Genomic DNA, 22327 nt, shown 5'->3' with positions numbered 1-22327 from the left:
CCTATTCACCCCCTCTAGTCGATCACTACCACTTTCAAAGTCACGTGCCTTCGGTCGTTCTCTTGTGCCGCCCCAATCAACCATAATCGCTGCATGATCAGATGTCGCCGCTTCTTCGTGCGTTACCACTGCCATAGGGAACCTTGCCATCCAATCTGTATTGACCAAGGCACGATCAAGTCCACATCGAGTGAAAGAGCCGCCTGTTACCTTCTTCTCGAAAGTGCCCAAGTCTAGCAACATGCAAACATCAATTGTGTCTCTAAAAGCCTGTATCTGTGCGTTGCTGCGTTGTCCAACTCCTTCGTGCTCATCTGGACGTAAAACTTCGTTGAAATCTCCCATGCACAACCATGGCAAGTTGCTCAAAGTGCTAATGTTTTTCAGGGTCGTCCACGTTAGGTGGCGTAAATGGGTTTGAGCTTCACCATACACACAAGTTGGCCTCCACTTTTCCTCCCCTTGTTTTTCTACCGACACATCGATATGATACCCAGAGTAACCGAGAATTTCAATCTTCATTTCATTGTTCCAAAAAAGGCCAATTCCACCACTCCTACCTTGACTATCGATTGCAAAAGAATTATCATATCCAATCGAACTTGCTAAAGATTCTACCCTAGATCCTTCAATCTGTGTTTCAACAATACAAAGTAGGGTAGGGGCAGACTTAGTCGCGAACTTGCGAAGCTCTTGGACTGCCGCAGGTTTGCCCCCTCCGCGACAGTTCCAACACATGGCTCTCATTGGGCACGGCGGCGCTCCTCGAAGGAGCCCGCCGGATTTTTAACTGCTGAAGTTGATTCCTCCTTCCCCTCTTCAAATGTCTTTGATCTTTTCAGATCTCTCCTCGGTGGTGGACTGACAACCGAGCTTCCCATCGGCACCATAGCTAGGTTATTCCCATCTTCTGTAATCCTTCTCTGACATGCGGTGTCTATCTGGGAACCTTCTAGTAGTCCAGCCGCAAGCCTTTTCCTGGTCAATTCTTCCATGTCAACATCATCTGTAGCCGGCGCTGTGGCCATCCCTATTTTTTCCATAGCATTGGCACCATAGTAGCTAGTATTGCCCTCCTCATATCTGTTGTTGTTTCCACCACCAGAGCGACCACCCCTTCGTCCTCCACGATTGCCTCGGCCTCCCCTAGGGCCTCTTCCAGTCCGCATAGCCCAGCCGAAGTCCTTAAAAACTAAGGCAGACGGGGGGTGGATCCCGTTCCCATGTTCCTTGTACAGATGCTCGAGCATACCGCACACAGCACACCAGTCAGGTAGCTTCTCATACTTGTTCCTGTAGATCTGCCTCTTCCCGTCTCTAACCATGGATACAACATTCCTCAAAGGTTTAGAGACATTGATCCGAACCCACACCCGATAGAAATTGCCAGAATTCTTCAAAGGTTTTAAGACATAGTAGTGTTTTCGTAGTTGTGGCATACATAGGCACAAACCTAACAGGCCCTGAAAGACGGCCTGTAGTTAAGAATTCGGGACAGAGATTCAGCTCTATTGGGCGGGGACGATTTAGTCATTTAGAGCTTCCCAGCCCTCGCAGATCAGCTCTAATTGGGCTGGGACGACCCCTCAAAACAAAAAACAAAAAAAAAAGGCTGGGACGAAACACTGATCTGCGAGGAAGTTTTTATTCGGCCCTCCTCGTCATCATCGACCATGGGCGCCGCCGCGGCCGATCTCGAGGCGCGTCAGCTCCGCATCCTCCGTCGCGTCGAAGACCTTGAGCTCGCTGCCCAGCAGCACCGTATTGGGGCGCTCTCTCTCTCCGACGCCGAAGCGGAGGTCGAGGCGGGGGACACCGAGGAGCGGCTCTCGGCCCTCCTGGCCGCGCGCGGCGTGCACGACTTCGCCTTCCGGCGTGTTCCAGCGGACTACTACGACCGCTCTCTCGAGGAGCGTCGCGACCTCCTCGCAGCCGATTCAGTCGCCCAGCTTTGCAAGAGCATAGTGATGGTACGGCCTCTTCCCTTTCATATCCCCATGTGGCGTTTCGTCGAACACCTGACGTGCGCAATTGCGCACGTTGTTGCAATTGACTGTATTTACTTCATTGTGGCATTAGGTTGTCTGTGTTATCGGTGGATTTAGAGGAGTAATGGATTGTTTGGTAGTCATGTATAAAGGCAATGGCCTAAAGGATTGCTAATACGTATGGTTTATTGGATGAAAATGCTATTAATCTTATATCAGGGTCTGTAATTCGTTAGCAGCATGAGCAAAAGGCTGTTATGATCCTCAGTGATTTGTTCTGAAAAAAGTTGTACTTTCACTGTATGGTTGTACCATGATATTGGCAGAAGTGTTGTTCGTGTTCATGAAAAGAATGCTCTAATTGTTAGTTACCATATGCAGTTAAAATAATGCTGCAACTAATAAGTTTAATTTATTGATGATAGAGGGTTGTGTCAACTAGTGTTTCGATTGCAGGTAGTTATGTTGGATTTATATTGTATCTTAAGATTGTGAGATCAACGGCCATTAGCTTCCATGCAACAAAAAGATGTCTCTAGTTGGTGGACGAATAAAGATACAGAGTTTTTGGCATGCCATTATAAGTTGGAAGGTGCTAGGTAGACTTGGTAGAGAACTAGGGAATGAATGGTTTTTTTTAGCACAAATGTGTGTTGCCATTGATTTGAGCTCAGATGGATGGCTGTGAGTTAGATTGTTATACATAGGTTAATGATAGTAGACGCTGTTGTTATGAGCTATGGCAAGTTGGCACCTGGTTATGACATTTATAGTTTGATGGGTCCTTACAATTCGGCTACTCAAAACTACTCAAAATTAGCTTTTTATTTTAATTTTGACACATAATTGATTACTGTCCTTGCTACTTGAAATATGCAAAAAAAAAATACTAATGCTCATTGGTAGAGAAAGTTTTTGCTAATCTGCTGTCTTAATGATTCAGTGCATTCCAGGCTAAGTCCGATTTGTTTATTCCCAAATTTGAGAATTGAAGCCAAAATTTGTTTGCTGATTAATATGTGAATAGTATCTCTCCCTTATCTTTTTATTTCGGATTTCTTTTCAACAGATTTTCTCTTTTGTGCTTCTAAAGTGTTAGTAGATTGATTTTGTGTAATAGTATCTCTCCCTTCTCATTTTATTGCATTGTTTAAGGCTTGGTATCCATGGATATGTTCTCTGAATCATGTCCACTTTTCGCAGGTGAATACCAAAGCTGCTGCAGATGTAGTTGACTGCAGTAACCCAAAGAATTCTAAATATTATGTTGTTATTGTTCAGGTAACCTTTTATAATCTCAATGTATCATCTTCAAACTTGATACTCAGTACAGTATATTTATTTTGATAACTTGAATATCTTTTGCAGTATATGGCACGGCTTAATGCTGAAAACATCAAGAACTTCCTGTATACCCTAAATGAGAGTCAGATACCCAAAAAGAGATTTAACAGTAAGATTGTTTTCAGTGTGTTGAAAATTCTACAATCTCAAACTATTCATTTGCAGGCAGATGTATGTACCATCAAACATTGTTAGTCATATGTTTCTTCAGAATCATCATTGTCTGTATCTTAAATAAAAATATAAAATGCATATACCAATCTGCTTCAGTTTCAAGATCTTCAGGTATAGCTGCAGATACTGTTGCAGTATCAGAAAATTAAAATGTATACTTTTGTTTTTGGTGTAGTGAGGCTCGCACCAGAAGAGGAGTCACTCATGCTTACTGGGTTTGTGCACAATGGTGTGACATGCATTGGAATGAAAACAGCCATACCGGTAATGGAATTTTGCTATTACCATGTTGCTTCTTGAAGGATGTATGTTGTTGAAGATACTATCGTAATTATATTCAAACTGAAGGACAACAGAACTACATAAGAGATAAATCACATATTTTGCATATCATATCTGACACTATATGCCTAATGTACCGTCTCCTTGAAGTTTCCTAGTCCTTCTCAAATTCTGTACGAGTAAATTGATGGTATTAAACAATAAGATGTATGGTTTCAACTTTCAACTGTGATTATAACCGAAATATCTTATCAAGTTGTTCTTCTGATAAATTATTGTATATTCTTGCTCAAATAGACGTTCTAAATGAACGACAGCAATTTTTGACATTCTGTATTGTACCATTGGTTGCTTTTTTTTTGTTTCTCTCGAATGTCAAGATTATAATCTGAAATTTGCAAGGCATCTTATAATACTAAGGGTTTGTCGGCAGGTTATCATAGATGAAGCCATCACCAAGTTGGATGAGGATTTCTTCTGGCTAGGTGGTGGAGAAGTTGACCTCAAGCTCGGGATGCGGACCTCAGAGTTCCTAAATGCTTTCAATCCATTTGTGGTGAAGTGTAGTTAACGAGTGATTACCATACAGCTTAACAGAAGCTTCAGATCCATGTGGTTCTATGCGGCCTTGATCAACGCACTGCCAGGGAGGTACACTAGGCTTTTGCTTGGATCTGGGGTTAGGATGTCTGTCTTTTTTGGAGCAGCGTTTCCCTTCCAGTTGCTCTGCTCACATTTTGTTACGTTATTTACTGCTGATTGTTGGTACTACCTCCGTTTCAGTTTACAAGTCCTACGCGTATACCTAGGTTGCCAATTTTATCACCTTCATATAAACTATATAACACAAAAATTATACGGTTTGAAAATAGAACATCTGAAGTTTATATTGGTATATTTTTTGTAATATATGACTTGTATTAGGTTGGTCAAATTGACGACCTAGGAGCACGCGTTCGCCCTATAAACTGAGAGAGAGGTAGTAAAATTGATGTAGCGGAGGGGACATTCTTGGGAAGATTGATATAATTGCGGCAAGTGGGCTTATAATATTACTAAGCCCTTTGTAGTTTGGGCCTGAGAGTTGAAAACCAGTGTGAAGTGTGTAAGCCAGACATCTGGCTGCGTCCCCTCAAAAGAAGAAAAGAAGTCTGGCCACAAAAACCGAAGTTTGTTTCTGTCTTGTTGTAGTACTGCTCAATACCTTTTCCATGGAGCTTCTTAGCTGTTTTCACAAGTATGCAACTGTCATTTTAAAATAAAATATAAGCGTAGTTTGAGGTTAGTTTGTGGTTAGAATGATGTGTAACAGGCTGCTAAATAAGACACAAAGGGTCAAACCTGGGGTTTGATCATTAATGGGCTGAGGTACAATCACTCCACTAACCAAGTAGACCCAGGTTAGTTCTCTAAGGAGCAAAAATGACAATGTAGTGGTGCATATCTGTATTGTTCTTATCTTTTTCCTCGTCTCAAGTTTCCAACCCACCACAATGCAACTAATAACTACTGGCCCTTGACGCATCCGTCTACTAATGGTGGGACAAGTGAACCGATAATCATAACTCCAACCATCATGCTATGGCCTCATCATGCTTGTGGCTTGGACTGTTTGAAACGAGAGGATGCCTCCCTCATCATGCTTGTGGCTTGGACCGTTTGAAACGAGAGGAATGTTCGGGTGTTCCGTCACAAATCCATAGCACCGCTGATCCTTCCTAACATAATCTTGGAGGAGGCAAGCTTTGGGTCACCGACTAGGGCATATAATTTTGTATATATGAGTAATTGTCATGCCGTGTATGTGAGTGTTGTGTAAAACTCTAAACTCTATTCTCCCCTTATTTAATTGATGATGCAAATATTATGCTTCCGTTCCGGAAAAAAATCTAGCGCCTGTTGTTTCACCACATGGATGACCTCGTCAGAAGTAGGTGATGATCAGGCCGAACCTGGACCCCTTGATGGGTATACGAAGAAAAAAATGTCTTGAACTGTCATTTAAGGGAAATGCAATATTTTTCTTCTGTCATAAGCGTCTTCTCCACCAATATGTCCCTTGCTTTGTTATCAAGATTGTACCAGATTTCTTGATCAAAAAATGTTCATAATGAAAACTGGTCCTCATCAAGAATAGCATACTCTAGCAGACGAATAAAATATGTGCTCGTGATCACTCATAATGTGTTTATTTAACATTGTCTCTGTAGGGCTCTAATCTTTTGGATTAGCATTAGTTTGTTCCCCCACAACCACTATTGGCAACTCGTATGGATTTCTTGATATGCTCATATTACTAGTGTGTACAAATGTACTAGATCAAGTCAAATAACCGATTACCACTTTGAGCTCAAAGATCAAAAAGCACAATAGCATATATTCCTAAACAATGCCAATCAATCCATTATCAATGGCCATGTTCCAACAATGAAGATGTAATATTGATAATCATTTGTAACTCTTCATCAATCATAGTGGCAAATTCACACAGGGCATATGCTACATATAGGTAGAGACATACCTTTCCTTGATTGCATCGTCTTGGTGGACGGTGGGCTTGGCCACGTGAGGGTTCAGTGATGGGGCTTCTTCGGCTAACCGACCCTGCTGCTTGAGCATTGAAAAAAAAAATGAGACAAGGCCACGCACGGGACATCAAGAAGAACTAACATAGGTTACTTTTGAGAGACGATTGATCAAGATCACACAAGATAGCGATGTTGACTAATCCAAGAGCATTGGTTGACCAGGGGTGATCTCATATCGTCTCAGCATGGGTGTGCTCGTGCCTACCGGTGTGCGACTTGTCCACCTCTTGCACATGACTGCTCCCGCATGTGCTAACTGCTTCAGTGCAGGCTCGATTGTACATAACACATACGCAGGGGGGAGGGGCCGGGTTTCGATGCAAATAAGCGACGATCTGATTCTAGTAAAACATCGCAAGCAATCACGCCAGCTATGTAGTGCATGCACATGATAGATGTGTCTATGTATATTCAAAGCCAGTCAATTTGTATGTGTATTTAGGGCTTGTTTCATTTAGTATGGATCATAAGGTATTTGCCTTCAATCCCTTGTCATCCATGATAAACCTAGCATGACCTTAGTAGAGGGGCCTTGGTTTCGGGGGACTCAGGGCGGTTGCCCCCTCCCCCATCCCACCCAAGGGTCGTGCATGCCCGTTCGTAAGCCTAGTGGGACCCTTGGTTGTGGGGCCATGTGGCGGCCACCCCGCTCCCCTCCCCGCCTACTTGCTAATGATGTGGTGCGCTAGAGGTGATTGGGTGGAAAGCCTACCTCTTCGATGAATATCACACCAGTAATTGAGCATGTAAACTGAAATCAAGGTTGAGGGAGAGAGGATGGGACAAGAGACTTGCATTGCATCCATTAAGTTCCACATCTTTGACTTTGTTAGTGTTGATCATGGCCCGTGACGCAGTTTTGTCAAAGATGTAGTACAGAATAAGCAGGGAAATGTTTTTTTAAAACATGACAAAAGATATTGTCATTTTCATTCATTACGGGAGAAGGTTTAGATAAGTAGAGAAATGTAATTTATGTGAATACTGTTGTTAGTAGTCGCATCTCCTCTCTCTGGGCTAACATTTAATTTATCAAGTCATTTCAAAAATAAGAAGACGCTTATGTTATGGCATCTACTTAATTAAAGAGCCCTAAGGACATGCCACATTGTGATTCACTCATACACACATACATACATGTCGTAATAATAATCATATACATAACTACATTCGAAGAAAAAATATACATAACTAGTACAAGATTGTGCTAAAATCCGGAGTCGAGGAGCCAAGGGCCGAACATTGACCGATCCATGCATGTAAATTTCGTTCAGAGGCAAGCTCAATCAAAGAGGTAAGCCCTGCCTATTGCTTTACGCACGCACTACCTGTTGTGAACAGCTGGTGCTGCGTGTGCAACTGGGTAGTCCATGGTTACTAGTGTTCCCTCTGTGTACACGGTGGTCGCCTTAGATCCTAGCCGCTCTCCGTTAGAGCCACGAGATGAGTCCCCTGCAAATCATTACCACTGACTATGAATTGCTGTGAATGGTCAATCAAGGCGACTAAAGGGCAAGCTGTACATGTACCGGCCTTTATGAGATATATATGATCCAGGGAATAGAAAAGCTAATTAAGTGCAGAATCGGTACGTGTATAGTATGTGCATTCTCATCTGAGCTATCTCTACTTTTTTATCAAAAAAAAAACTTTGCTATCTATACTCTGTCGCTAACTAGCTAGTACTCCAAGCCTACAGCACCACAACCCACCCAAACTGAAGCTTGTCCGGAATTATCTCAATATATATCGGCGAACTCTGTCATCAAAATTGCAGAAAATAACTAGAAATATAGCGGAAACACAGACACGACTTGAAGCTGCTGGTAGCTAGCTAGTGAGATTCAAGGAGAAATATACATGATATATATAACTAGATAAATGATCACGACGACATAAATGTCATCTCATGAACGGCTCTCATCCGTGATCGATGTATATATGTTCAGTTGTGATACGGAGTGCGGGTTCTAGGCTGAGCATAATCCAGGTGAATTCCCTGATCGTCCACGTGCTTGCGATGAGGAAGCTGCTGCGAAACCCTAGCGGCATGCGTGGTGTTTCGTATTCCACCTGATCGATTGATCAATGTTGCTCCCGCGCCCGTCGGCTGATCGATGCTGTTTCCGGCAGCTCGAGCCTTCTTCCCCGCATCATGAACCATCAACGAGCTTCTCGTTTGCTTCTGGGCATCAGCAACCTCTGTCGCAAACTACAGAAACACAATAGAGAAAGGGAGGGCAATGTTAGAACAAAATCGATGACGTTATGATGTTTAACCGGATTGTGTTAGGGCTGAAGCAAACCTGGGATGATGAGGAAGACTTGCTGCTGCTTAAGTGCTTGCCATTGACGCGGAGACGACGAGCTTCGCATGAGGTGATGTAGAGAGTGAAGAGGAAGAACACTAGGAGAATAGTGTAGGTGGTGGAGAGCTTTAGCTTCCTCTCGAGAGCTAGGGGAGGGGAGCTTAGGCTAAACATGGAGGACCGGTGTGATTGGTGACCACTTAGGAAACATTAATAGGTAAGAGAGCTTAGAGAAGTGACATGCATCGAAGTTCGAAGAGGATATGGGGGAGGTACGTGGTACAAGCTAGAAAAGGGGGCCTCCGTTTCTTTACGTAGATTTCTGTTTTTGCCAGGAATACACAAGACGTATTTGGAGTACCAAAACTAAGTATTAACCAAAATAATTAGTACTCCCCCATTCCTTTATACAAGGCCACTTCTTATTTGTATGTCTAATTTTGACTATTAATTTTACCAACAAAAAGTGAGTTATATGGCACAAAAATATTTCATTGGATACACATTTCAAAGGACTTTCTGATGATATACTTTTTACGACATATAATCCATATTCCGTGGACCAAAATTACGAGTCAAAATATGACATGAAAAACGAAGTGGCCTTGCGTATAAATATGAAGGCAGTACTGTAAATCAACCAGTGTTGATTGTACAGTAACAAACTAATCTTCTCCTAATTTTGTTTTCCAGAATTTCAGGCATACTGCAAATTAAGAAGGATGGTTGCACGCATAGCAGCACCTGCCGTACGAAAATGTGGTAAACAAAGGAAGAGCGCGCGCGGCATGATGGGGTACTGGTCATGAAAACCGAGGCAGAGCCATCTCCTTAGCCGCACATGGATGTCTCGATCCGTCCCCTTCCTTGATACAGATTTTGTAAGCAACCCAACCCCTGGTTACTTGGTGATCATGTGCATTGCAATTATTACGTGCAGTGCGATCTGCCACTGTTGTAGTACCACCAGTTGGCGTGGGCAACCCTAACCCCATAATCAAATTGATTAAACCAAGTACAGTTTAGTACCTTCGATGTGACCAAGTTGGCATACTTAAGCCCTACTTTGCTGTTGCTTGATGATCAATTTGCCTGGCTGCTGTACCTACGCGTTTCCGGAATTTGTTAATCGGGGCCGTTGACATGTCTGAATCACAAAAATCTTCCAGAACCACGGAGACCCAGGCCGGCCATTCTATTTGCATGAATCTCAAGGACATCGATCAATGTCAAACACGCATATGAGACGTACAGCTTTTGAGGGAGTGTGCACGTACAGTGAAGAAGTGCAAATCTGAAACAAACAGATGTGGTCAGGCGTAAGAGAACAGGCGGCCCACGGTGAGGTTATCTGCATCCGATGCATGCAGAGAGTTTGCTAGGGAGGCGAGGCGGGGCGAGATGGGTCGATGCGTGTCGCATGGCACGGGGATCTCGGTGTGGACCTGGGGCGGTGGGAAGAGCTACAGGAGGGATGCACGCGATCTATGCCTAGAGCGAGCGAGCTTGCTTGGCGGGGCAAAGATATGGATGGGTGCATGGCGCGGGGAGGTGGGAGAAAGTGCCGGAAAAGGGTACGAGTATGGGGTATGGGTGTGGCACGAGAGATCGCGCTTGTCTCGCCGTGTCGGCCGCGCGGCCACACCCCTCCGGGCTCCGGCCCGAGCGCGCGCCCCGCTGCCCGCCCGGCGCACGTACGCGCTTGTCGCTTCTCAGCTCGGCACGGCGCGTGCGGTGCTCCGGCGCCACGCCCGCCCGCCCGTGTGGCTCTCCGTACGCGCATGCAGTGCGACACGCGGTGCAAACCCGTCGAACCGGGCAACACCTGCGCGCATGTCTGTACAGTGTGCGTACACGCGCCAGATATAGATTGTTGATTTGTTCACTCGTAGTACGCACGTCTGCTGCTGATGCACGCGTACTACGGTCTGCCCAGGAGCGACGGAACCTGTACTACGTACGCATAATATGTTGAGCGTGCCGTGTTTCTTTTTTCGATGTAAAGGGAGTTTTATTGCGAAGTAATAGTGTTACAATTAAAAGGCCACAAATTCTTAATACAGAGTGGAACCGAGACTAATGACACAGTAGTTGTACTCTCGGTGCGGCTATACTGGGTCAGCCGATCTATAACTCTATTTTGACTATGAAGAATTTTTTTTAAGGATAAAACTCCCTGCTACTCATTAACTCTTTAATCTCCCGAACCAAATGACTATACACCTAGCGCTCCAGGCCATTGTTTGATAAGCAAGACAATGCTGCATATGAATCTGATTGAACAATTACTAAAAGAGTCAAATGTTGAATGGCTAGGGCCATGCTGTGCATGATCGTATGTATCTCTGCTTTTAAAGGATCATTGCAGTGGAAGATAACACGATAGGCAGAAAAGATAATACTGCATGCATTGTTTCCGAGGACCATACCAGCAGCCACAGAACCATTTGAAGGCTGAAAGAACCCATCCATTGAAAGGGTGACGTGGCCGTGCTCAGGATGAGATAAGAACTTTTAAAATGTCATTTCATAAAGTTACGATGAGATAAGAGAGTTTTAGAAAGCCATTTCAAAAACTGAAAATGTGATGGCCCCATCATGACTTGATTTCCTAAGCCGCCACAACGAAATATTTTTTGACTCAGCAAACTGCATTGATGGACCCTGCCTGAGGTAGACAGATGAATGATATGTTTCACCTCGACCTAGCATCGTGATGTTTCCATGAACAGTAAAACTAGGGCTCAGTGTTGTATAGAACACATAAACCTTTTTTTACTCGATGCGCGATGGACTAGATAAAATCATAGAGCGACCTCTACAAATCCCTTAAGAAAACCTCAATGTAAGCAACGTTTGTTTTGTTCGTTATTTACGGATCCGTTTCAATGGATCAGTTTGATTTTTGTGAACATTTTCTAGAATTTCATGGACATTGTTTTCAAATTCTTGATTATATTTTGAATACACAATCATTTCATAAAATCATGAACATTTTTAATTTGCAGACACTTTTTATAAATTACGATTTTTTATGATATGCGAACAGTTTTTAAAAATCATCGACATTTTATGGTGTCCCTACCATTTTTTTAATTCATGAAAAAATTATGATTTATCAAAAATATTAAAACTCATAGCTTCGTGAAATTTTGCTATTCCCAAATTAACTTTAAGAAGGAAAAATAAAAACAATACCGGAAAAAGAAAAGGCAGAATACAAAATACAAACATAGGGTGTCACGCTCCGCACATGGGCCAGCCCATGAACATATGTGGGATCGCTCTTGCTATTAAGAGAGAAAATAAGAGAAAAAAGGGTGGCACCTAGGATCAAACCCGAGTCACCAGTGTGAAAGACTGCCTTTGCCATTGTGGTTCTTGTGTGTTTGTGAATTGTGATGTATCATGGTATCAGGTATAAGAACCAAAAACAACGGCTGCTTCAAGAAAAAAATGTCGAATCATTTTCGTCACTTATGCCACCCATAAGGGGTAATTGATGATTACTTCGGGGTAATTTTAATTAATGATGAACGGGCAAAAGCACTAATGACTTTATTAGTAGGTATAGATTACGATGGTCTAGACAATATAACGCGTCCGCTATAGTTTCTTTAACTGCAACGAGAATGCATGGTAGCTCCGCGCTAACAAGCTCAATTCAACTCGGTTTGCAAACACGGCGGAGGTTCCCTCTTCTCCCTGGACCCGGCCAACAACAACATTCTGCTCACGAGCGGAAACGGGCCCCTCCTCGTGCCCGTTTGGTAGGAGTGGCACGTAGCACTGCGCCACACGCACCTCGACTGCGACGGCCCGGCTGGGCAGTAGTACATGTACGTACAAGCAGCGATATCACTGTGCCAAAAAAAGAACCCGGGTACTAAAGCATGTCACTGTGCAAATTAAACATGTGACTGTGACGGCCGAACAAACTCGCGCCAGATTGTCAAATGGTTGCAAATTCGAGCTTTCTTTACTGGATTGGGTACTCTATTTGGGCCCATATAACTCACGCTGCAGGACGAAATCGATCTGCCCACCAAGTTGCGGGCCTACTGGACCGCTTTCAGATCATGTCCAGTTGTGGCCCACTTGCATTTACACTCTCCTGTATGCCTCTTTCTGTACCTCACTCGTGAACAAATGAATTCCCTAAAAAAAAAAAGAATGCCGGCGGCATACGACAACTCTTTTTACGGTAAAAAGGGAAAAACAGTACAAGCATCCTTCGTTTCCCTCTCATTTTTCGTGGTAAAATAAAGCTGCTGCGCGGCCCTGCTCCGTACGTGCCCGGCCGAACACGCCATGCATTCGTCTTCACCGGTCCGCAAAGCCACATCGCCCAAAAGATAGACGCCACAGTGCAACACGCCGAATCGAGATCCATAAACTATAATATTACCATGGACAAGACAAAGATGACCATGCCATGACCAGCAGAGCGGCCACACTGACTGACGGAACTGACCTGACCGGACCGGGCAGAGCCCCCGAAGCGGCGAGGGGCAATCGATTGGAGGGGAAGAAGAACGAGCCCATGGCGGGCATGGCAGACGGGACGGGACCACTCGGGACAAAAGGAAAAGGGCGCGAGCCTTGGAGAGCCTCATTCCACCTTTCCATCATTAATTGCCAAAAGGTTTACGGGCCACACCGTCCTCGAACTATAAATGGGAAACCAACAGTCCAAGCATAATTTGTTCGTGTCCCTCGGGCGAGAGATAACTGCGATTTGTTTTGGAGCTGGGATCATCCGGGAGTGAAGGAGGAGGTAACACATCAGCATCGGCGCTGATGGGACGTTTGAGTTGCGTGGCATCGACACGCAGGAATCGCTTGCCGCCCGGTTTGCTTGCCCTGGCAGCAGTAGTAAATTGATCGTGGGCCGATGGTTATATATATCCCCAGATATCCATAAGGTTGAAAAGACAAATCTTGTATCTCGTCTCTATAGCATGCACGAAAACAAAACGTACACAACTGACAAATCTTGTATCTCATCTCTATAGCATGCACAAAATCAAAACGTACACCACTGATAAATCTTGTATCTCGTCTCTATAGCATGCACAAAATCAAAACATACAGCACTGTGATGTTGGATTATAACAATATAGTTTAACACAAAACCATTTGGGTGCATACATTTTACCATATAAATCAATTAGTGCTAGAAAAATGAGTTTATATCACTCATAACTTCGGAACTAGATCAACCATGTAGAGAAGTAAATGACATTTTCGAAAATATCTACATGAGAATAACAACCAAATTGTGCATTGCCTCGCTGGCCATTGCCCTAGCTGGTACTCCCTTGGTGTTAGATACATCCATTTGAGGGACAAACTTTTTCGGACGAAGGAAGTACCAGACTAGCTCTGTAGCTATTCTATTTTCAATGCCTTGAAAAAAATGCTACTACTTTTTTCACCAACCTGCAGGTGTGAATGATTATTCGGAATTCACTAAGCTACAATGTAAATTTCGCCAGGTGTAGTGTATTGTTTATCTGCTTTTAGAAGGGGTTGCCTCTCTTTGCCACACCGGGTTTGTAGTGTGAGTTTAAATCCTGTACGAACACCTTGACAAGGCATATCGGCAAAATATGTATATTCAATTTCAGCAATATTGGAGGGATCGATGGATGCATGGCCACTCAGTGCAGGAGATTGCGCCACTTATCCTTGAGCATGTGGACACTCGCTCAATCAATAGCAGGACGGTTCGGTGGGCTCAAGAGGGGCAACAATGGTAGGCGGACATCCCTTATATCACATCCCACATGACACTGCTACAATTGATGCACTTGAGACAAGCCATTTCCTCAGTTCAAAGAGACACGCATACGCTTGACACGTTCCTCTGGCCATGTGCGACGTCAATGAGATACTCGGTCAAATCCACATATGATCGTCTCTGTGAAGGACTGCCAACCTGCCCTTACGCCGCTGCCATCTGGAGAAGCTGGGCTCCTCTGAAGTGCAAGATGTTCACTTGGCTAGCAGCACAATACTGTCTTTGGACGGTGGATCGACGTACTTGGCATGGGTTGCACGAGCATACTTCGGCTTGTTATACTTGTCTCCATGAGGAAGACATCGTGGACCACATCTTGGTGCAATGCGGCTATGCGCGGGGAACTTGGTTGGGCTGCTTCGATGCGTTACACTTGCCTACTCAAAGCCCGCTGAAAACGGACACATTCCTGGACTGGTGGCTACAACAACGTTCATGCTTCACAAAGGAGGATAAGCAAGGCTTCGATACCCTTGTCATTTGCACGTCTTGGTCGATATGGAAGAAAAGGAACGCTAGGGTATTCAATAGAATTGAGCAACGGGTAGACATAGAAGAACTAGTCACGAAAATCTTTGATGAAATGAGAGAGTGGAAGTTGGTGGCTTGTGGAGGAGGAAGTTTGCAACGTTTTGTGAGAAAGCAACATTGTGTTGTAAGGCAGGAGTCGTAGGGGATATCGTCTTTCGAGTGCCTGACACTCGCTAGACCTCTTGTAAATTGTTTTGTTCTCTTATATAAAATTAAGACACGCACTTTGCGTGCTCTCGAAAAAACAAGTTTCAACAATATATAACTCACAAAAAACTAAATAGGGCATAAATAAGAGTGGGCTTATAGAATTTTAAACATTTGACACTTCATCAATAACTCACAACACCCTCAAGCTCTGTGTGCGACATCAAATCAAGTGTATTTATAGACAATGCACAGGGCTAAAGTTGAAATGTATGGATTGCTAAAGTAAAAATAACGAGTTAATTGCACACAACCATCACATTTGCGACTAGGTTTGCAGAAAACCACCAAGCCGGCAATGCGTTGCAAAAAAGACTGCATTCCCAGTAATCTTGTTGCAAAAAGCACTGGTCGAGTGATTTGGCTCTTTTATTCACTTGCGGCCAGGTGGGGCCAGACTATAAGGAGTTTAATTAGCAAATAAATTACATACACACCCTTCAATTCTAAAATAAAACGTAATCCAATCCCTCCCCGGGACAATTGCCAACGAGGTGCAACCACGGTGCCCTTGCCTGCACTCGGTGTGGGTGGGTGCTAAAATCAGCTAAGTGTGGATGAGTGCACTCCGAGTGCTAAAATCAGCTAAGTGTCAATTCTAAAAAACTCTGGCGACGATAGTCTCAAGAATTACACCCAGTGGGTGCACTCAGCATGCCCCCACGAAAGGACATCCACTCGGATGGCGCACAAAAAAATGGTTAGCAATCATGCCCAGAGAAAAAAAATGCTAAGTTCTAAGACTCCCGCTGGCTGCCACTAGTCGACGACAGTCTCGTGTACTACATGTAGTGGGTGCACTCAGCGTGCTCCCACTGGAATCAACTGACTCGGATTGGCTCTGGTGGGTCCGAGTGAAAAACCATACTCGAAGAAAATCAAAGTTCTAAGACTCCCGCCGTCTTCTTCTAGTCGATGATAGTCTCGGGGACTACACCCATCACTGGAATGAAAATACCCACTGGGTGTACTCCGTGTAAGCCCACTGGCACAAACACAACTAACCATTTGGAACAAAGTAGACAACTCAAAAACTTTAAGACACCAACTAAAAATTGTACTTACAATGGTACTTACTCGCACATTGGTCTGCAACACTTCACTCGCGTCGTATGCCTCCTTCAGCCACGCGTTCATGAAAGTGCAACTATCCCTGGGTGGTTTTGGTAATTCCTAACAACATATAACTCATTATTGAGCTAATGCTACTTAAAGATAAACATTTCAGGAAAGCTCAATGATTGACATGGCATGGATGAGAAAAGTGGACCCCTCAAAATTCTAAGGACAAAGAATTGGCTCAAGCTCAAAGCTCAGGACTCTACATCTTTTCATTTTAAGTGATCCAAGATCACATTGAGTACATAGGAAAAGCCAATGCTATTAAGAGGGGATGAGGTGTTGCCTAATGGCTTGCTTTCTCAAAGTGCTTAATGATATGCTCCAAAGTCCTCAACTACTTTCTCACATCCACATATGTCCCAAACCAAAAGTCAAACTCGGCCCCACCGAAACTTTCTATTCGGCGCCACCGAGTTCAGTTGACATAGCCACTGCCAGAAACCCTAGTCTTTTCGGTCTCACCGATAGGGATTTCGGTCTCATCGAGATGGGATTGTAATATCTCTGTTTCCCTTCGTAACGTTTCGGTCAAACCGAGATGAGCGATCGGTCCCACCGAGATTGCAATGCAAACTCTCTGTTTCCCTTTCGTAACGTTTCGGTCCAACCGAGATGAGCGAATCGGTCCCACTGAGTTTGCATGATCAACTCTCTGTTAGTCCATTACCAAAATCGGTCTCACCGAGTTTGTGTAATCGGTCTCACCGAGATTACGTTATGCCCTAACCCTAAGAAAATCGGTCCCACCGAGTTGACATGTCGGTCCCACCGAAAATCCTAACGTTCACATTTTGAACTAAATCGGTCTGACCGAGTTTCATGATTCTGTTCCACTGAGTTTGGTGATTTGTGTGTAACAATTAGAATTTGTGTGGAGGCTATTTATACCCCCCCACCCACTCTTCATTCGTGGAGAGAGCCATCAGAACATGCCTACACTTCCAACATACATTTTCTGAGAGAGAACCACCTACACTTGTGTTGAGGTCAAGATATTCCACTCCAAGCACATAAATCTTGATCTCTAGCCTTCCCCAAGTTGCTTTCCACTCAAATCATCTTTCCATCAAATCCAAATCCTGTGTGAGAGAGTTGAGTGTTGGGGAGACTATCATTTGAAGCACAAGAGCAAGGAGTTCATCATCAACACACAATTTGTTACCTCTTGGAGAGTGGTGTTTCCTAGATTGGCTAGGTGTCACTTGGGAGCCTCCGTCAAGATTGTGGAGTTGAACCAAGGAGTTTGTAAGGGCAAGGAGATCGCCTACTTCGTGAAGATCTACCTGAGTGAGGCAAGTCCTTCATGGGCGACGACCATGGTGGGATAGATAAGGTTGCTTCTTCGTGGACCCTTCGTGGGTGGAGCCCTCAGTGGACTCGCGCAACCGTTACCCTTCGTGGGTTGAAGTCTCCATCAACGTGGATGTACGATAGCACCACCTATCGGAACCACACCAAAAATCTCCGTGTCTCCAATTGCGTTTGCACAATCCAAACTCCTTCCTTTACCTTCATATGCAATTGGTTTACTTTCTGCTGCTATACTCTTAGAATTGCATGTGTAGGTTGATTGCTTGACTTGTGCCAAGTTGCTGAAATCTGCCTAGAACTAAAATTGGGAAAAGGCTAGATTTTTATTTGGTCAAGTAGTCTAATCACCCCCTCTGGACATACTTTCGATGCTACAAGTGGTATCAGAGCTTTGGTCTCCATTTACTTTGATTTCAATAGCTTTTGGTGGTCATAGCCTTGGTTTCATAACCTAGGAGAGTATGGTGTCTAGCGAGGGAAACTACCACTATAGAGGTCCTTACTTTGATGGTACAAATTTTGCTAGTTGGAAGTATAAGATGAAAAATGCATATTCTTGGACATAACCCCGCCGTTTGGGCTAGTGTGTGTATTGGATTGCAAGGTGAATTCTTTGATGGGAGAGAACCAAACCGTGAAGCTACCGCGGAAGAGTTGAAGATGCTACAATACAATGCTCAAGCTTGTGATATTCTCTTCAACGGATTATGCCCCGATGAATTCAACAAAATCAGCCGTCTTGAGAATGCAAAGGAAATTTGGGATACTTTGATTGATATGCACGAAGGTACCGAATCTGTCAAGGAATCCAAATTGGATGTGCTTCAAAGTCAGCTTGACAGGTTCAAAATGAAGGATGGTGAAGGCGTCGCTGAAATGTACTCTAGGCTTGCTCTCATCACAAATGAGATTGCCGGCTTAGGAAGTGAAGAGATGACCGATAGATTCATCATCAAGAAGATCCTAAGAGCCTTGGATGGAAAATATGATACCGTGTGCACATTGATCCAAATGATGCCCATTTATAAAGATCTCAAGCCAACGAAAGTTATTGGAAGAATTGTTGCTCATGAGATGTCACTCAAGGATATGGAAGAGCTTCACAACAAGTCAAGTGGTGCTTACAAAGCCTCGTGTGATGCTCCCACATCATGAAGTGAGAAGCAAACCTTCAATGAAGAATTGAGTCTAATGGTGAAGAACTTCAACAAGTTCTACAAGAGTAGAAACAAGGAAATAAGTTCCAAGTCAAGGTCCTACAATGACAAAAGATCTTCTAGTCGTGAGGGTAATTGCTACAATTGTGAAAGACCCGGACACTACTCCAATGAATGTACGCCCCCTACAAAAGAAGAGAAGACTCTCCCAAAAGAAGGAGTAGAAGAGAAGAATCACCATCAAGAGAGATAAGGAGTAGAAATGATCGTTATGAACGAAGACCCTCTCGGAGAAGCAAGGACTCGGAAAGGAAGGACAAGTCATCAAGGAGCTACACAAAAAGAAGACATCAAGCTCATGTTGGTGAATGGGTATCCGGTTCCGACTCCGATAATCACTTCGAAAGAAGTTATCACTCCGACTCCGAATATACTCAAGATGAAGGCGTTGCCGGACTAGCACTTGTGACAACCAACTCCTATGACATATTTGACTCACGAAATGAAGGAATTGGGAGATGATTCATGGCTAAAGGTCCAAAGGTAACACACCCCGAGTATGTTGATTTCAATAGTGACGAAGATGATTTGCTAGGAGATGATGATTTACTTGTTGACAACTCTAGTTATGAAAACTATGATGAGCTTGCTATTAATCATGATAATCAAGATAAAACGAATGACGATGATAAGAAGGAGATTGAGCGTCTAACTAAAGAACTAAACACTCTTAAGTTAGCTCATGAAACTACCTTGGAAGATCATCGAGAACTTTTAAAGACTCATGATAAGCTACGCCTTGAAAAGCTCAACCTTGAGAAAGAACATGAGTTTTTAAAGGCAATCAATGATGATCTTCGCAAGAAAAGTTAAGTTCTTCTTACATTGCCAAGCGTTTACTATTGTCTACTCACATGCCACAAGTTAAATCTAGTAACAAGAACAAGAAAGATTCTTCATCTAGTAGTAACAACAATCATGCTAAATCCAATGTCGTTGCTTCTAGTAGATCTCTTGATTCCACTAATGATTCTCTTAGCCAAGTTACACTTGAGCAAGAAAATAGCTTATTGAAGGGAATTATAGAGAAAGGTGTTTACAAGAGCCTTGCCGGAAGTAAGCAATTTGAGGAAATTGTACGCAAGCAAGGAAGACACCGGAAGAATCAAGGTGTTGGTTTTGAACGAAAGTTCAATGCCAATGGAGTTGAGTGGGAAGAAGATCAATACCCCAAGACGAAGTTTGTTCCTTAATAAGAGAAGTATGATCCTACTTCTTTCAAAGGAACACAATCTCAAGATGATCTTCCACCACAAGACCACAAGCAAAAAGGCAAGGGCAAGCTTCAAGAGGAGATTGATGCATTCGAGGAAGCACCCAAGGCCTTGGTAAAATGGATTCCCAAGACTACATCAAGTTCTACTTCAAGTACGACTACAACCCCAAGGATTCCCATCAAGATGGTGTGGATCCCGAAGAACAAGAACTAGTGAGTTCTTGAGGGTGACTCTGCCAACCTACTTCACTCTTATCATTATGGCAAGGACAAGTGCAAACAACTTTCATATCTTGCACTAGTTCAAGGAGTCACAAACCCTCTTGTTGGTAAGACAAGGGACAAGGTAACCTAATGCTTCCATGGACATCATCTTGTGTACACATCACTCTATGTCTATGGATATCCTTATTTGTTCCTTGTGGGACTAACCCATGTAGGTATTGAAAGTGCAACTCACTCCAAAGGATTGCTCCGAATGATCTACATCAACATTGAGCATCCACATCTACAACACCTACATGAAGTCATAATCGACAAAACCCAAGGTTAGTTGATCCCTCTTAGGGGGATATCACACCTAGGGGGAGCTTTACTCTAATCAATTGAGCTAAAGCAACTCTAATGGTGTGAACACAACAATGCTTTATGTAAAAGTGGCAACCCCACTTGTGCTTAAACGATGAGTATGACCTACGATCAAATGTTCTCATTTGACTCCTAAGTCAATATACTCATATATAGATGATCTAGTCATCGCAAATTTCTTGATATATGCTAGAGTGATTGTGCATGCTTTGTCACATATTTCATTTGCCATCTTATTGTGTGAGCATGTTGGTTGAATATTTTACTCATTCGAGGACATCCATTTGTTGCTTTGATTGTTTGTCTTTTTCTCTTTTGCCAAATGGATGGACAAGAATGCCTAAGAACCCCCTCTAGCTACCTATGCTTTTCTCGTCTCAAACTCTATTCATGCTACATCACAAAGTTTGATCAAGTCAGATTCGAACCACTGTGTGTGAGGAGCACTCGGAGTCCCTGATTCGTCATAGACTTAAACTTCCAAAACCTCTTTGTGCATTTCTGTATGACCGAGTCATCCATTTCGGTCACACCGAGATCACTTAGTTGATCTAGGTTTTCAATCTCGGTGCAACCGATTAGAACCTTTCGGTCACACCGAGTTGCAGTAACTGCCTGCAGTTTTGCATCTCAGTGCCACCGAGTTGTTCCACTCGGTCACACCGATAAGGTCAGGTTATATATACTGACGGGCCAAATTTTGGAAATTTTTCTGAAACCCTTCGCCCGCGTATAACCTACTCTGCCTCGTCGGGTCTCCGGATCGTCTTCTCGCCGCCAGCGACCTCCCGCCGCTGGTCTCCGCCGCCGTCAACGGCAATCTGCTCCGCCGTTGCCGCCGTAGCGAACACTCGCCGCATTAGGGTAAGTGTTTGATCCCTTGTGCTGTCTTTTTCACTCTGATTCCTAGCACAAGGACAATGCCATGTTTCTTGCCACGATTGAGATTCATCCATCCTGCTAAAACTTCCTTAGGTCTAGATTGATTCGAAAATTTTAGGGTTAGCTCTCCGCAGAACTCATCTTGGACCGACCAAACTGTAGAAATCGGTCTCACCGATTAAGCCTTGGCCATTGCACATGCGCTCTTCGGTCTGACAGGAACGTGCAAATCGGTGTGACCGAGTTCAGAATTCTGTGAAACCCTAGCAATCTCGGTGCCACCGAATCGTGACTCGGTCCTACCGAGTTCGCTAGTTTAGGTTCCAACTGTTGCTTCGGTATCACCGAGTTTGTCAATTCGGTAGCTTCGAGATCACTTCTGTAGAGAACTAAAACTAAACTTTTTGACTCAATTGTTTTTGCAAAACTCCTGTACTTTGTGATGCTCATCTTCTCTACCTCATCTATAATCTATTCACAAGGTCTGCTGACAGTTTGCCTGCAAGATGTCTGATCAAAGTGACAGCCAGAACAAATCTGAAGAACATGTCCAGATGAGTGAGGGCACTAGTCCCTCCAGCTCTTCTGATGATGGAAGCAGGAGCACTCCAAGCAACTTACCTAAGGCAGCAACCAGATCCAGGGAAAAGAAAACCTTAGAATCTGACGACGAGGATTATGTGGCCATTGAGGATGAGGCCACTTCAAGGAAAAAGGTGCTGAAAAAGGAGTATGGCTCAGCTGCCAAGCCAGGGATGCATAAGA

The 22327-nt window shown here is 43.8% G+C and overlaps 2 protein-coding genes across 2 annotated transcripts; one reads left to right on the top strand and one right to left on the bottom strand.

Annotated features, from left to right (window-relative positions):
- Positions 1–1577: 1577 nt before the first annotated feature.
- Positions 1578–4578, top strand: LOC125529411 (YbaK/aminoacyl-tRNA synthetase-associated domain-containing protein). The gene is made up of 5 exons (XM_048693822.2): positions 1578–1970; positions 3192–3269; positions 3357–3441; positions 3682–3770; positions 4222–4578. The coding sequence occupies exons 1-5, from the start codon at positions 1674–1676 to the stop codon at positions 4357–4359; spliced, it is 687 nt and encodes a 228-aa protein (XP_048549779.1). The 5' UTR covers positions 1578–1673; the 3' UTR covers positions 4360–4578.
- A 2448-nt stretch (positions 4579–7026) lies between these two features.
- On the bottom strand, positions 7027–9670 carry LOC125529412 (uncharacterized). Its single transcript, XM_048693823.2, has 3 exons — positions 8683–9670; positions 8450–8588; positions 7027–7828 (listed from the first exon to the last, which is right to left on the bottom strand). The coding sequence occupies exons 1-3, from the start codon at positions 8857–8859 to the stop codon at positions 7701–7703; spliced, it is 444 nt and encodes a 147-aa protein (XP_048549780.2). The 5' UTR covers positions 8860–9670; the 3' UTR covers positions 7027–7700.
- Positions 9671–22327: the final 12657 nt, after the last annotated feature.

Source organism: Triticum urartu, chromosome 6A (genome assembly GCF_056163025.1).
Source record: "Triticum urartu cultivar PI428250 chromosome 6A, HENAU_Tu73, whole genome shotgun sequence".
Taxonomy (NCBI): Eukaryota; Viridiplantae; Streptophyta; class Magnoliopsida; order Poales; family Poaceae; genus Triticum; species Triticum urartu.
Note: the sequence above shows the minus strand (reverse complement) of the source record. Positions and strands in the feature narration are given on the sequence as shown.

Excerpts from the sequence above, each read along its gene's own strand:
- LOC125529412 (XM_048693823.2), bottom strand. The coding sequence starts at position 8,859 with ATGTTTAGCCTAAGCTCCCCTCCCCTAGCTCTCGAGAGGAAGCTAAAG. Across the intron at positions 8,589-8,682 it reads AGTCTTCCTCATCATCCCAG|TTTGCGACAGAGGTTGCTGA; the intron begins GTTTGCTTCAGC and ends GTGTTTCTGTAG. Across the intron at positions 7,829-8,449 it reads AACATTGATCAATCGATCAG|GGGACTCATCTCGTGGCTCT; the intron begins GTGGAATACGAA and ends AATGATTTGCAG.
- LOC125529411 (XM_048693822.2), top strand. The coding sequence starts at position 1,674 with ATGGGCGCCGCCGCGGCCGATCTCGAGGCGCGTCAGCTCCGCATCCTC. Across the intron at positions 3,270-3,356 it reads ATTATGTTGTTATTGTTCAG|TATATGGCACGGCTTAATGC; the intron begins GTAACCTTTTAT and ends TATCTTTTGCAG. Across the intron at positions 3,442-3,681 it reads ACCCAAAAAGAGATTTAACA|TGAGGCTCGCACCAGAAGAG; the intron begins GTAAGATTGTTT and ends TTTTTGGTGTAG.